Source organism: Octopus sinensis, linkage group LG15 (genome assembly GCF_006345805.1).
Source record: "Octopus sinensis linkage group LG15, ASM634580v1, whole genome shotgun sequence".
NCBI classification, from domain to species: domain Eukaryota; kingdom Metazoa; phylum Mollusca; class Cephalopoda; order Octopoda; family Octopodidae; genus Octopus; species Octopus sinensis.
Genome location: NC_043011.1, coordinates 26512882 through 26528645, shown reverse-complemented (window position 1 = coordinate 26528645; position 15764 = coordinate 26512882). Strand labels below are relative to the sequence as shown.

At 33.2% G+C, this 15764-nt stretch overlaps 1 protein-coding gene across 1 annotated transcript; it reads right to left on the bottom strand.

Moving 5' to 3' along the window:
* Window positions 1-710: 710 nt before the first annotated feature.
* On the bottom strand, window positions 711-15484 carry LOC115219706 (dnaJ homolog subfamily A member 1). The gene is made up of 6 exons (XM_029789882.2): window positions 15252-15484; window positions 11097-11243; window positions 9877-10168; window positions 7583-7810; window positions 3080-3310; window positions 711-2419 (listed from the first exon to the last, which is right to left on the bottom strand). The coding sequence occupies exons 2-6, from the start codon at window positions 11226-11228 to the stop codon at window positions 2094-2096; spliced, it is 1209 nt and encodes a 402-aa protein (XP_029645742.1). The 5' UTR covers window positions 11229-11243; window positions 15252-15484; the 3' UTR covers window positions 711-2093.
* Window positions 15485-15764: the final 280 nt, after the last annotated feature.

Here is a 15764-nt window from a genome sequence, read left to right as displayed (position 1 = left end):
ATAGAAATATATCAGCAAATGCATACATTAAGCTCATATCTTTTCAAGATAATAAAGCAATAAGAATCATTGCAGTTTATATCCCAACAATCCTAAGGACTACACGATATTTGAAAATCGGAAAGAGGTTTTAAATGATGGGGGTGATGGTCAATATTCAAACAGTAAGATTTGCATATTGATGTTTTTTATAGTTGGAAAAAGTTTCTTCACACACCACAATGAAGAAACAATCCTTCACTTTACAGAAAGAACAATGGTAATTTAAGCAATACAAGTCAAGGCACTTGCAATTTGAGTGAAAATTATAGACACTATTAACTGCAACACTAAACTTAACTAAAAATATGAAAACAAATTGTTACTTAAATTTCTACAGACCCCCATCCCTTTTTTTCTTTTGTAGAACAAAATGAGTATCTACAAGTTCAGCTATAAGCAGTAAGGAAATTTGTAAGCTATAACAAGAATATCCCTAAAGCTTTAAAAAAAAATCTATGATTAAATTTTAAAATGAGGTAGTTCAAATGTTTCCTGCCAGGACTTAAATATTTGATGCTGACACCTATTTGACCTATTCAAGATAAACTTTGAAGTGGAACCAAATTATACAAAAATTAGTAAACCATCTACAATATTAAGACTATGCTCAGAAGATTAGTAAATTATAACCAAATAATATATAAAGGAAAAAAAATGACATATGGAAATAAACGGAAACATGCCATTTAGAATTTATTTCAAACTCCATACAATGTTTACACTAGGAGGACAAATTAGTTTCATTTACTATATACATAGAATTTTGGAATCAAATATTTCAATGAATTAGTATGAAATGTGTTACAGAAGAGCCTCCTCATTATAGATGATTTATTACCTTGTGGTTCCCTACATTTTCTAAAATGAAGGTTTAAAAAAAAAAAAAAAAAAATATTAGTAAACAAATCACTGCCAACATGTCAGTTGAAAATGTCATTCATTAGATGCACAATCAAACACTGCAATCAGCTTGAGTTTCATCAGATGCTTCAAAGATATTGCTTTTCAATCAAAAGCATCTCACATCCAAATGCTTGATAAAGTAAAGAATATGGCTATGACAAGTCTGAAAAAACACCTTGTGAGCAAGCAGGGAAATAAGGTAAAATCCTACAGATTAATAGCAACATGGCGGTAAGAACATACAAAAATAATAGGTTATACATATGTTCAGCACCAAACTCAGCAGTTGCATTTGTATGCAGGAGAATATCTTAACCCTTTTGTGACCATATTCCTAGTATATCTTACACTATATAGGTTTCAGTTCATTTTGAAAATCAAATTTGTGGAGGGATTTAGTAAAATAATTTTTTCATTAAAGTTGCATTTTAGAAGACAATTTACTAATTAATTTTTAAATATAAATACAAACAGGTTTAGTAGCAGAGACCCATAGGTGGATCCAGGCAGGTTGGTATCAAAAGGGTTAAAAGATAGCGATAATATTAAGAGGGGAGAATAAAAAGTTTGATCTAATTTTATTCCATAATTATTACATCTATTAAATAGAAAGACATTTGTATGAAGAGCCATGTTATATGTCTGGATATTATTCAAAAGCCAGTCATAATCAAACAACAAAAAAGTATACAGACAAAACCAATAGATAATCAAAAAGAAAGTCAGTATTGTTTGGTTGTCTTGGTCTGCACGATATTATATGTATCTAGCAATAAAGAAGTAGATTAGACCATAATTGCAAAGTTACTCCATTTTACACTCTTCAGAATACCAAGAGCTTTATAGAATTCATGAACAAGAAATTCTAGTTTAGGATTAAATTAATGGAGATCAAGGTAACATAAGTATGTTAGAGAGGGAAGAAAAATTCATGGAAGTTTTGTAGATGATATATGGAATCTTCTATATATGGTTAGAACCAAAAAATAATAAATAAAAGGAAGCATGAATAAAATAAGCAGAAAGATCTATCAAGCTGAAAGAGCGACAATGAATGAACATTATCAATTGAAAAAGGAGGAGGGTGTAGAATAAAAATCTAATGTTTTTTTTTTTTTCTTTTTTTTTTTTTTTAAAGGTGGAAACTATCAATGGGAGGCACACTGAACTCGGGATTGACCCATGTGATCATCATCATCATCATCATAAGCTTCAGTGCGTTGAGACCTATAACGTTGTTCTTTTGGATTAAATTCTGACAGAACACATGCTTCTGCACTAACTGGAATGTTCACAGGTCTACGTTCAGGCAGCAGTTTTTCAAGTTCTACCAATTTGTCTGAGGGAATAAAATTTGATGGTGGGAATTTGACAGTAAATTTTATGATCAAAACTCCTTTTTCAAATGGGTCACGATATATAGGCATACCCTCACCAACAACACACTTGATATCTCCATGCTTGACAACCTCACCTGAAAATAAAGTATTTCTATTTAAAACATGTAATTTAAATTTTTATTGTAATCAAACAAATTAGAAAAAAAAAAAAAAAAAAACTCACAAGAAATAGCATTTAAGCCTTAATAATTTTGAAGTATATTTCTACAACTGAAATTTTTTTAAGATAGCAAACAAGTATGATATAGAGACTAAAATCAGTGTGACCACAAAGGAAAGGTATGTGTATCCCTCAAGGAATGTAACAATTGTTGCAGCAAGGCTTGAACTCCAAGCTATGAAATTCTAATTCAGTAACTTGGAGCTTTAATCTAATAAATCTTATTTATTCTCTAATGCAAGGATTTGTACTTTATTGCATCAACGTTAGGTTAGCATAATTGATATAGCAGTTAAACAAAAATAACTTCGCAGTTAAATCATATTGCCTGGGAAATTTATTCCAAAATATTAAAACTAAAATAGCAGTATATTAAAAAGCCTCACCCAAACAATGCTTTGAGAAGCTACTATGTACAATGCAAATACACAGCAGCATTGCAGTGAATGAAGTAGATTTATTTTAAAAGCCCTTCAGAGTTAAATCAGGGGGGGTCAACCAATTATGGAGGCTAATTTGAATAAATGTTGATGTACAGAATGCTGGTTAAATATAAATGAAAACATAAACTTACCGGGTAAACTAGTTGCAACTAAAATACGATCATCTAAAGTGGGAATAGTTTTCTGAAACCCACATAAGGCTTCTGTAAGGGTCAGTGAAATTGGCATTTCAAGATCAGCTCCACTACGACGGAAAAGTTCATCCTCTTGTTCATCCAAAACTATGATAACATCTCCTGCTTCCATTTTTGGAAATTGATCACCATCACCAGCAAATCGAAATGTCTGACCATCTTTCATACCTTTAAAATACAAATTTAAAAAATATTGAAACCAACTTCTAAAAGCTTAATCTATAAAAAAAAAAAAAAGCATCCACAAGACTGAAATTATTTTATATATATATATATATATATATATATATAATAAAGAGGTTGCAAAACCAGTTATAAACATTTGATTGCTTAACAGGCCAAAATACTTTCAGGAAAAGCTTTGTATAAGGGACAAAGAAAAAGTAAACTGCAACTATGATGCCAAAATAGAACAGTTGATTTGACAAAAAAAAAAAATATAAAAAACTGATTTCAAACGTTCCAAATACAATTTTAATAAAGTTATCTTCTCAAATTCTTCATTATTTTCATAATCGAAACAAGTGGAAACTAATACTTCTATTTACCCATAACCTGCCTGAAATTAGCTCCATTTAACGTCCGTTTTCCCATGCTGGCATGGGTTGGACGGTTTGACAGGAGCTGACCAACTTATGGTTCCATGTCTTTTGGCATAGTATCTACAGCTGGAAGCCCTTCCTAACGCTGACCACTTTACAGAGTGTACTGGGTGCTTTTATGCAGCACCGGCACCTACGAGCCTGCAAGATTAAGGATGCTCAATTGGAGAGGGTTGCAGGGGATGAGTCTGTATGCAAGGACAACCATACTTTTACTTAGCTTGATGTGTCTTTTCAAGCACAGCAAACCGCCAGGAGTCCTGGGTCCCTGTCATCCTCTTTGTGAGTTTCAGCATCTGTAAATCCTTTCTCACCACTTCATCTCACGCCTTCCTGGGTTCCACACGTTCCCTCTACAGTTAGAGGTTGGCACATCTTGATGCAACTATCTTCATTCCTATGCTTATGTCCATATCAGTGCAGTCTTCTCTCTCATACACATCTGATGCTACGTATACCTAGTTTTTCTCTCAAATTAGTACACTGTCATATATGCACACAGACTTCGTTTCTTTTAAGTCTTTGCATATCCTCAGTAGTCACAGCCCATATAGCACAGTTGTTCATACACAGGCATTGTACAATCAGCCTTTCAATCTGAGAGAGAGGCACTTTGTTACTAACAAGGTAGTAGCTCCCTGAATTTTGTCCAGCCTATTCTTATTCTAGTAGCTATACTTTCGGAACAACCACCCCAACTACTAACTTGGTCACCTAAGTAACGAAAATTGTCTTATTTCTAAGGAAACCCCTTGACATATGAGGGAGTCTATTTCTTGTACATTCCTGGTGTTTCATGTACCTGCTCATCTGCCATATGTAAACATTGATTTTGCTGCACCTCATGTGTCCATAGCTTGCACTGGCTACACCTTATGTAGAAATGGTGTCAGGAGAAACTCCATATCGAGCAGGGCCATCTCCCTCAAGGGATCTGCAATTTGTTTTCCTACTTATCAATGCTGTGGGCTTTGTTAAATTAACTCTAAAGCCCTTTGATTCCATACTTGAAATTTCTTCTCTAGTTCTGGTGGTGATTTAGCAATAAGAACAAGGTCATCAGCATAGAGAAGCTCCCAAGGGCAGCCAGACTTAAATTCCTGTTATAGCTTGGAGGACCATGATAAATAAGAGGGGTTCAAACCCAGGTGGACTCCTTCTTTTACATTAAACTCCCTGCTATACTCATTGGCAACTAACAGCATCCCTATACATGGCTTGTACAGCTCTCACTAACCACTCACCTATCCCTAGCTTCTGCATTGACCACCAGATAAGGGAGTGGGGACCCTGTCAAAGGCTTTCTCCAAAAGCCAGGAATAGAGGTTGATTTTTAGCCAAGTATTTTTTCCTGCGATTGCCTCACCAGGAAGATAGCATAAGTGGTGCCTCTTCTTGGCACAAATTCAAACTGCATCTCATCTAAGCTAATTCTCTTCCTAACCAATTGAGCTATGGCCCTTTCTGCAACTCATCACCTGGTCCAGCAATTTGATACCTCTGTAATTATTTGTCTAGAGCATCACCTTTGTCTTTGAAGCAGTTGACTAATGCTGCTACACCAATCATTGGGTATGATTCCCTTTCTGACAATCTGATTAACTAAATGGCTGACCAGGTCATATCCCACTCTGCCTGAGATTTTAAGCATCCCAGCAGTGATTCCTGATGGGCTGGAGACTTTCCCTATATTCATATCCTTAATTGCTTGCTTTATCTACTAAGCTACTGTCAATCCGAATAGCTAGCCCTTCTGTTTGGTCAACATTTGGCAGGCTCTCATTCTCTGTATTTAGCAGCCTTCCATAGTGGCACTTCTAAACCACCTCCTCGGCAGAGTCACTAACTGCAAGTGAGCCATCATCCATGAGAACATGTATTTCTTACCACATCATGATTTTCTCTGACACACTGACTCGCAATCCGAAACCCTTCAAGCCTCTGGTCCTCACAATGCAGAACATTGACAAACTTCCTCCTTTCTGCTTCCCTGGCTAAATATAACTGTCTTCTAATCTTTCTCCTAGCTACCTGATATAGTTCTGTTACCACCACTCTTCCAGGCCTGTTTCTTTGCTCTAATGGCCTTGTCTATAGCACTGTTCCATCACCACATCACTCTAGGTCTGGTTGGGACTTTGCACTAGCTGCAGATTTGGTCTGTGACACTCAGCAACCTGTCCCTCAGGAATTCCCAGTTGCCCTGTTACAAGTCTGTAGGTCAATTAGGGTGCCCCTAAATCTGACTATATAAAGGATCCTTAAGCTACCAAATCCTTTTCTAGATAGGTTTGCATGTTGGTATCCTTCTAGCCTGAAGCCTAAAGTCACTAATGACTAGTCTATACATTTTTGGGTGGGGGGTGGGGGGAGGGACATTCTTCACAAGGGGAGGTCTTTGTATTTATGAGCAACCATGTATCTTGCTGTCTGGTGAGAATGTAATCAATCTGGCTAATCCAATAATTTGCACAATTCTTCTATCATAAAATTTTGTTGTATACTCATTGAACATTTGGTTAATAACTCATTTTCTATGCTGATGTTTAAATAAATTTAATTTTATATTTAGTTGTATTTACCTGTAATTAGATTGGCTTTGAGACAAAAATTATGAAATAGATTTGGTTAAGAACCTTTTTAAACTGTAATCCACAAAACAATGTTGATAAAAAAAGAAAAAAAAAAAAGAGTTCTATGAAATCAGTCTAAATTCACGATCATTTTAGAATTTGGAACATATAACAAGTGTATTTTGGTTAGCAATTTAGTAACAAAGAGGGTTAATACACCTAAGTCTATCAAATGGACAACCAGAAATGAGAAACAATACAATCTCTTTGGATTACTGAAATTACTTTATGAGGATCAGAATGTTAATTTAATATATCACTACACCAATGAGAATGGGGGGTAAATTATAGCACACCTTCCAACAGTCGTGGCATAAATTGTGTTCCCCAAATTTTTTTACCCATCCTCTCACCTTATATCGCTACAATCTTATCAGCTTGATTTGAAGGAACTTTAAAAAGTAACAGCAAATATGAACAAAACAGGAATAGCAAGATGTAGTTTAAATACGGTTTCAGTACGCAACAATAAAAACTGAAAGCAATAAATTGAAAGAGAATAGACTGGAAACTTCCCAAATACTCCAAGCACCCCCCCCCCTCAACCTACCTTGGTCTTTCTCATTACTCAAAAACCAAGTGACTTTTCTTTGTCATTCCAGCAAGGGGAGACTAACTGCTAGACAATATCAAAAAGGAAAAATGAGGAACTGAAGGTTCATATACCTGGATGAAGTTCAAGCATTTTTTGAATATAAATATAATTAACTATTAATTTTTAAAAATTGCCTGTAATTTTAACTTGGGTGACAAACTGACTAATGATATCAGTGAATTACTGTAAGGTCTGAGTTAATATAATTTTATCTTCAAACATTGATGTATTTCGTGTAACTTTACTAATACATGTACACATTTTATATAAATAAGTTTACAAGTTCAATTAACAATCCAATAATGTGCACAATTTTTCTGAAGTCCTAGCCTCATTTATTTACCCTAGCTGAATATTGGCCAATTAATTTCATGTGATATTTATAGAAAATTTTGACTTTTAAAACTTAATTGAAAGAGGTATTCCGGTTAGAAATATGATGAAAAGAATTGTATTCACAGGAAATTTCTGAAACTTGTCATGAACACAGATTTATTCCGATCCCCAAAAAGGAATGTTTTAACCAAAACAACCACATCAATTTTGCATTGTAATCATAAAGAATAAATAAATAAAAAATGAGCAGCAGAATCTCAAGCAACCAGCTTACCTTTATCAATATGAACTTCTAATATCTTTTTAGATTGATAAGTCTTTTTCCCCATGCAGGTTTTGCAGCGAAGTTTAGGATTGATTGTTTCCTTTTTGCCACCACATTCAGAACACACGGTTTGCATTTGTTGTACCATACCCGGACCAAGCCGGGTGATAGATACTTGGACACCTGTGCCATTACATTCTTGACATGTCATTACTGCACCTTCTTTGCCACCTCGCCCTAGAAAAGAACCATTTTGCAATGTAATACCACAAAAAGAAAAAAAAAAGCATGTAGATAGTTTGTCTAGTGGCATGGGAAACAATCTAAGAAATGGATTTTTTTTTTAGTGAAAGGAAAAAAAGATTTTGATCAGACAATGAGCATTTCACTTTAAAGAAATACGAACCTCAAAACAATGCATGCAGTATTTTACAGGACAATGTCTATGAACAGAACAATTCCTAGAAGAAAATTGAGAGAAAGAAACGGCATCAATAAAGCCAGTTTCATAGTAACCAGGTATCAATAATACCAGAAGGAATGACGCACTTTGAAGTACTGGTGTTACATAAACAGAAATTGAAAGAAAAATTTAAGGGTGGTTAACCAAGTGGAATTTAAAATTTGTTTGGCAGAGTGTTTTTTTTAAAAAAACATTTTTGAAATAGTTCATGTAATTTTGGCACCACCTCATTTTAGCTTAACATGCTTGAAGTGTGATGTAGCATTTATTGGGATTTATGTTTGTAGAACTAATTACAAGTTAAATACATATACGAAGCATACTTCCTTCCAAGAGTGTATGTACTGAAGCACTTGAAATTTTTTAATACACACAGGTTTTAATACTAACATCCATCCTACCTATTGAGTAAGCTTTTGTAATTTAGATAATCCAGACTAATTTATTCTTAAGAATACAAGGCTTCTCAACCATACACTGTTTAGTCATGAGTGACCAGCTCTATGATAAAACAACATTCCATCTACAAAATGATGCTCGTCTTTTTGCAAATCGGAGATTATAATATTCAACACACAACTTTTAAAAAGACTGTAGTGTTTGGGGGGGGGGGGTCGCGTGGTTATTTCTAGCTAAGAGACTATATAGAAGCTTCACAAGTTGGCTAGATGTAATTTCAAATGGTTTAATATGAAATCTAGACACAATGGAAATCCAAACCAGAATTTAAATGCACTTCATATCGTTATTCTACTGAAATGAAAGGAAGTGGAGATGAAAATCTTGTGAAAGTTTCATCTATTCTGATTAAGTCATGAAATACATAAGACTTCAAATTATTTCTTTGCTAATAATGGTTAAAAATATTTAGCAATTCAAAGAAATTTAATTGACACAGATATAATCATTTTTCAATAAATTTGAATTATTAACCCCTTTTGTAACCATATTTATGTTGAAATATACTACCCCTGTCTCAACTTTGAAAATGAAGAATTTATTAACTTTGTTATTATTAAGCTGGTATCTGGAATGCAAATCAACATGAAATTTTGGAGGTTTTTAATTTAGGCCATTTTAAAACTGAATTTGCATCATAGAACCAGGGGTAGTTTCAAGCAGGATGGTATCAAAAGGGTTAAGGAAGATAAGTGTTTTTAGCAATTTTAATTTTCAAAGATAACAATGGCCATTTTCAATTTACAGTCTCCACTGCCACTACCCTTATCACTAACCTAGGCATGTTTAATGATGAACATCACATCTGTACTTGATCTTACCACATTCACTGCCTTTCCTTCAAGTTGCTTGTTATTGACATCTGCTACCCTTTCTTACCAGCAAAAAATGTACTTTCCATCACTGCCTCTCTCCCATTATATTATTTCTCTTTTCACTCTAATTTATCTTATTACCTACCCTCTGAGTTCTGCTTTGAAGGATATGAAACAGCATTGAATAATGAGAGCTAGCCTGGCTGGTACAAGGCAACCACATTAGTGTTAATGCCATAAAATATATAAAGTTGTATCTAAGCATAGAAACCATTCCAAAAATGGAATGGTAGGAAAAAGACAGCTCTCCAATCTGTCTATGATGGCAGTAGCTCACGAAGCATGACACAAAATACAGATGTAAAATGATGTTAAAATATTTCACCTTTTTCAAATAGGAGAGAAACATTTTAGTTTTATTATATAAAGTAAATATTTAAATGGAGTCAAAAGCCAGTGTCAGTCAGCAATAGTTTTAGTAATATTTTACTGTCAAACATGATAAACAGGAGTAAAATTAAAAAAGTAAATTTAAAGGATAAGACAAATGAAAAAATATAACTTACCATCACATTTATCACATATTATATCTCTAGTGATAGATAACTTTCTTGTTGCTCCATTGTATAACTCTTTCAAAGTAACTTTTAGCTGATGTACAATGTCTTTAACTTTAGATGGCGTACTACGTCTACCATGTCCTCCAAAAAACATATCAAAAATGTCCATAGCAGAATGGAACTCAAATCCACTACCCCCTGCCCCACCCCCTTTAATTGCTTCTTCTCCACCTTGATCATAGATTTCTCTTTTCTTGGGTTCACTTAGTACTTCATAAGCTTGACTGATTAATTTGAACTGAAAAAGAAATATTTCCAAAGTGTAACTTCAAAACTTGAAATTAATTCTGAGAATATTTTTAAAATCTCATAAGGTATGCTGTAAAAATAGCTTCCTCAAGTTTTAATTAGGTGATATTACTGGTTTTAAAAATATCAAGATAATCCAATGCTCTCCTCCATACCCAACTGAAAGGAAACCTCACTCATCTGGCCAAATCTCTGAATTAGATTTCAGAACTGTCTAACCTTGATTTCTCTATACAGGAGTTGAAACAGTGAAAAATATATACATAATGACAAATTCAATAAGCATAAAGAAGTACAAAATTACAATTATTAAATCTGTGCAGTTTTCATGAACTAAGATTAAATATCAAAACTTTTATACATCTTTAAACAATTTATTCAAAAGATGACAAACTTTTGAATGAAAAATAAGTGCTAGAAAATTTTTAATAGAAATTATCTACATGGGGCAATTATTTTAAAAGAAATATTGCAAATGCTAAATTTGAAATATTTTAACCAATGCAAGTTTTTTTTTTATTCTCAGAAGCAAGACTTAACTCCAAACTTAGGGATTTGAATATGATCTTTTAAGTGTATAAAAGTTTGGTAAGATATAAGTCACTTTGTGCTGATATATTGATATATAATAAAGAAAAAAAACTACAGCAGCAACATGCAATAATTGAATGGTTGAAAGCATAGACACGAGTCCAACATAAACTGATTGTTATTTGCTGTACCAGCTGCCAGTACAAGAGAATTAAAATTTGAAAATAAAACGTTTACTCATCAACTTTTACATTGAGTACCTTTGAATATTATTATTGGGTTACTTTCAAAACAATATTTTAATCAACCAACGTAAATTGGATTTTCAAGAATTAGAGACAATGAATTTCAATCTTAGAAAAACAAAATGCAAGAATTCTACTTACTCTTTCTCCTTCATTTGGATTTTTATCAGGATGGTATTTAAGTGCCAATTTTCGATAAGCTCTCTTAATCTCATCTGCAGTAGCAGTTGGTGAAATGCCAAGTGTGTCATAGTAACCCGTTTCTTTCACCATTTTGAATGTTTATATCTGTAAAATGAAAATGTTAAAAGTCATTTGTTAGAAATTTTTGAGTTATGAACATTTGCAAATCGAAACTGGAATGAAGGCACGCAGGTTTTCAAAGTTGAAGTTAAACAGGAGAGCAAGTGTTAACTAGAACAATGGTTCCCAACCATTTTATTTAAATGAGTTTTTCCACGGACCCCTTTTAATGCCTATCCTATATATATATATATATATATATATATATATATATATATATATATATATCTGAAATTTTGAATTTAGTTCACGAACCTCCAGTACTACCCTAGCGGGCCACCAAGGGTCTGCGGATTACAGGTTGGGAACCACTGGACTAGAATATTCTTTCGGTATTGGTTCGTTATAGTAGATCTAAATAACTAACAATAACAAGACTACGTCTTTGTTGACATTACGAGTATACAAAACATTTAATATTTATAGTATGCTATCAATAAAGTAACGAAACTAAAGACACCAGGGGGTGTAAATATAGCATCAGAAACTTTGATCTGAAAATTAAGCTGCAACACCTATACTGAACGACAAACCGGTTGTTTCTACTTTAGTAGGACCCACCAAATAATCAGCGATTATAATCATATTTAAGGTGAACAAAATATAGATATTAACTTTACCGAAGGGCGATTAACAAGTGAGGATACAACGCATTTAACTTTGCCCTAGTTGTAATGAGGATATGAAAATTGTCGAGTCGCTGATAGCGGATTTATTCAGAGCTATCAGATCCGTTTGTCATTTGTTTTCAGTTATTGTTTTTTTGAAACATCGTTACTTTCGATGAGAAACACTTCTCAAAGGGCCCCGGAAACGGGAAAGCGCCAAATAAAACCAAGGCCACAAGAAAAGACAAAAAAAAAACCTACGTTTACCTATGAATGTGTCAACGTTGTGTAGTCAATGCAGATTTTAAATAAAAACCGTGAAACGTAACGAAAACAAAATTACCATGGATTTATGTGTAAAAAGTTTCAATTTTGCAAACCTAATAATTTTTTTGACAGTTTGTTCTATTCGTGAATTAGTAGCAAATTCAAATGTAAATTTCGGTATAAACTGAAAGCACACATGATGTGTCAATTTTCCCCCCTCTTTAAAACGAAAATTTACACCCAATTTAGCCACATGTAAAAGTGTTACATCATATTGAAACGAAGGGAGGTTACAATGATCAGAAAGAAGGCCATGACAACTCGGATTTAGTCAGCTAATAACATTTTCATTAAACCGAACTAAAAAAAAACGGAAACACCAACGACAATTTAGAAGAATTTGAAGAAAAAGGCGTTCTACTATTAATTTAGAAGATAGCTTTTAAAAATACTGATGAAGGAGGGAAAAAAATTCCTCTCGTCCTGTAATCTGGAAATCCATTATTTAACAAACCGTCTTTATCAATAGGAAACAAACACTAGATAAATTTTAGTAAACTATTTCTAAGAAAGTTTACGAAGGGGAAAATATAAAAAGACGAGCGACCATTGTTTCCGTATGCCCTTTTTTTTTTAATTGACAGATTCATAATGGAGACATAAGTCTCGTTAAAATGTTATTCAAACGGGAATTATATAAAATCAAATAAAGTAGATTAAATTTATATGTGTATATATATATATATATATATATAAAAATCGGTCAATCTTGCGGGGGGGGGGGAACGAACGCAATCATTACGAAAATGTAAAAAAATACACAAAAGATGTACCTCAGAAATCGGGACTGTTCTTCCGTATACTTGTTTCGTTAACATATAAAAACGAAACTACAATTTTAAAGTGACGAATGGAATTATTGCCGGACAAATTTCCGACTGTGGTATTTTAAAAACAATGTACCACACACGATAATGTATATACATATGAAACCATTTAACCCGAGATTTTATAGATCTGACGGAAAATTAAGTATAAAAGGTTTACCAGGCGGCTTATATAATAGTGTAGGAGTTAAGGTCTTTTCAAACAAGATTGTTTTTAAAACGCCACTGTGTATGTAGTTTTTGTTTTGTCACCGAGAGTGGAGATTATACCCACAGATAAACACCCAAAGGGATCAATAACATCGGAGATTTCTATTCTTTCCGATTTTTTTACTTCCAAATAATAACAGATTCACTGGAATGTTCTAGAAATGGCTGAAATGTTCTCCTGAGCTAACACCACCAAGGGAGGAAATAGAACAGAGAACTAAATAATCTAAGGTGGAACTAGTTTATATACATATATATATTATATTTTAATGAAGACACACAAATAAGAAATCTAGCTCTTTCAGCATGTCTCGGAGGGGGGTGGGAAATAGCAGTATATATATATATATATACACACACACATACTCATCGTTTGACATTTACGTGTATTTATGTATATATATACATATATAAAATAGAGACTATTTTAATTAAGCAACGAGACAACCGGCGTAGCTGACATTTTGAACACAAAACAGTTTTTTATTTGAAAATATGTATACATTTTTATGGATTAAGATTCACGAAATGGCTTTTATTTATGTATATACAACAAATCAGCGAGGTTAATTTCAGCAGGGATCAAAATCGACATGAATTAACCGGAACACATGTATACCGGAAAATCATACATCCATGTATGTATAATCATCCTGAAATATATATATATATGTTAAGCACACATTCACACACAAGATATTTATTACACATGGTGTTCATTCTAATCAAGAGTTATCTACGAGCTAGGTAGAAATAGTAGATAATTCTCCCTCAGATCGTACCCTTTGATCATGTGCTTACTGATACAATAACGGGATAGTCGCGGTTGGAACCTCTATCAAGGCTCTGACCTGGAATGATAGGCATCAATATACACACACACACGTTGTTTTAGATGCATAAAACTATGTGTTGAGTACTTTTTCTCAATTTCTAAATTAAAACGTATGTTTGTTTGTGTGTGTGTGTGTGTGTGTGTATATATATAATATATATATATAATATATATATTATATATATGTATACACACAAAGAAAGAGAAAGCACGTGTGAAAAATATAGCAAAAAAGGCTTGAGGGGTGGAAGAATTAGTTTCCTTAGAATCTAAAAGTTAATAGATTGTTAAAAAGGTGAACTTATTAACCACAATGGAAGTCAGGGAACACAAAAATTTGTTCATAGAGAATGATTTAAAAATATATATCGTCTCTCATTCCCCCACAAAGTGACATTTTTACAAATGTAATGGTCTTTTCGATAATTTTTTTGTTCATAATCTCTCTCTAAGTCTTTTGTCTTCTTTATATTTCTATTTCTATACCTCCATTCTGCACTCCAGTCATATGGTTTGGTTTGGCTAAATCTTTAACATAAGTCGGATTCGACATATTTTGATTTTAGCGACATTTTTAGAGAGAGAAGAAAGGGGCTTCATTCTACTCATACGATGTGTGTGTACGTACAGACAAGAGACATTTGCCTTTACAACGATGTACATACAGCCTTATGGCTTATGTGGACTTGATATATATATATATATGTAAAGAGAGAGAGAGAAAAGAGATTCGGTTTTATGTCGGTATATAAACAGCCTTATGGCTTATGTGAACTTGATATATATATATATATATATGTATGTAAAGAGAGAGAGAGAAAAGAGATTCGGTTTTATGTCGGTATATAAACAGCCTTATGGTTTTATACATACATACATACAATATATGAGTGAGCATTGTTTAGGCTGAAGCATCTTCTTCAAAATCAACTCGGTAGATTTAATTAAAGTACATATTCATATGAATCGTAATCACGAAAAGGAAGAAAAAATAATTAACCTATTTTAATAGAAATAAGACAAAAATAACAAATCAGGAACGGTTGGTTACTTTCATTTCTAACCCTTAGTTTTAATATTTCACTCCCCGATGGAAAAAAACCAAATCTGATGCATTAAATAAATTTTTTTGTGTATATGTGTGTATCTTTGGTGAAATATTAATTAATAATTAAATATCAATTACCGTTTTTTGTTTCCTTATTCTTCTTGGTAACAAGTTCAACAAGTCGTTGTTTGGACGTGAAGGAAAAAAACGCAGCCACTAAGTATGATATAGTATAGTAGGTGCTTTACACCTCTATATATATATGTGTATATATATATAAATGCTGATAATATGTCTTGTATGCTTTACGTTGCTCACCGACTGCGAATTATCTTGAGAAGTACAGATGATTCTAGAAAAGGTTAGAAATGTGACGTAAGTGACCACGTGATTTGCCACGTTTGATGGCTGTAAAAACTGGAACGGGATCGAACGAAATGCTTACTTTTCGCTTACATACGCGGAAAGAAAAAAAGTCAAAAAATAAGCGAAATAAAAATAAAATGTATACTTTTTTTTTTGTTTCTGTCATTGGACTGCGGCCCCTGCTGGGGGAATCGCTTTGAAGGGAAGGGTTTTAAGTTGAACAAATCGACCCCATTGCTTACTAAGCACTACTGTCAGTCTTATGTTTTGTTTTTTTTGGCGAAA

Excerpts from the sequence above, each read along its gene's own strand:
- LOC115219706 (XM_029789882.2), bottom strand. The coding sequence starts at position 11,228 with ATGGTGAAAGAAACGGGTTACTATGACACACTTGGCATTTCACCAACT. Across the intron at positions 7,811-9,876 it reads AATATGTGATAAATGTGATG|GGCGAGGTGGCAAAGAAGGT; the intron begins GTAAGTTATATT and ends GTTCTTTTCTAG. Across the intron at positions 2,420-3,079 it reads AGTTGCAACTAGTTTACCCG|GTGAGGTTGTCAAGCATGGA; the intron begins GTAAGTTTATGT and ends CTTTATTTTCAG.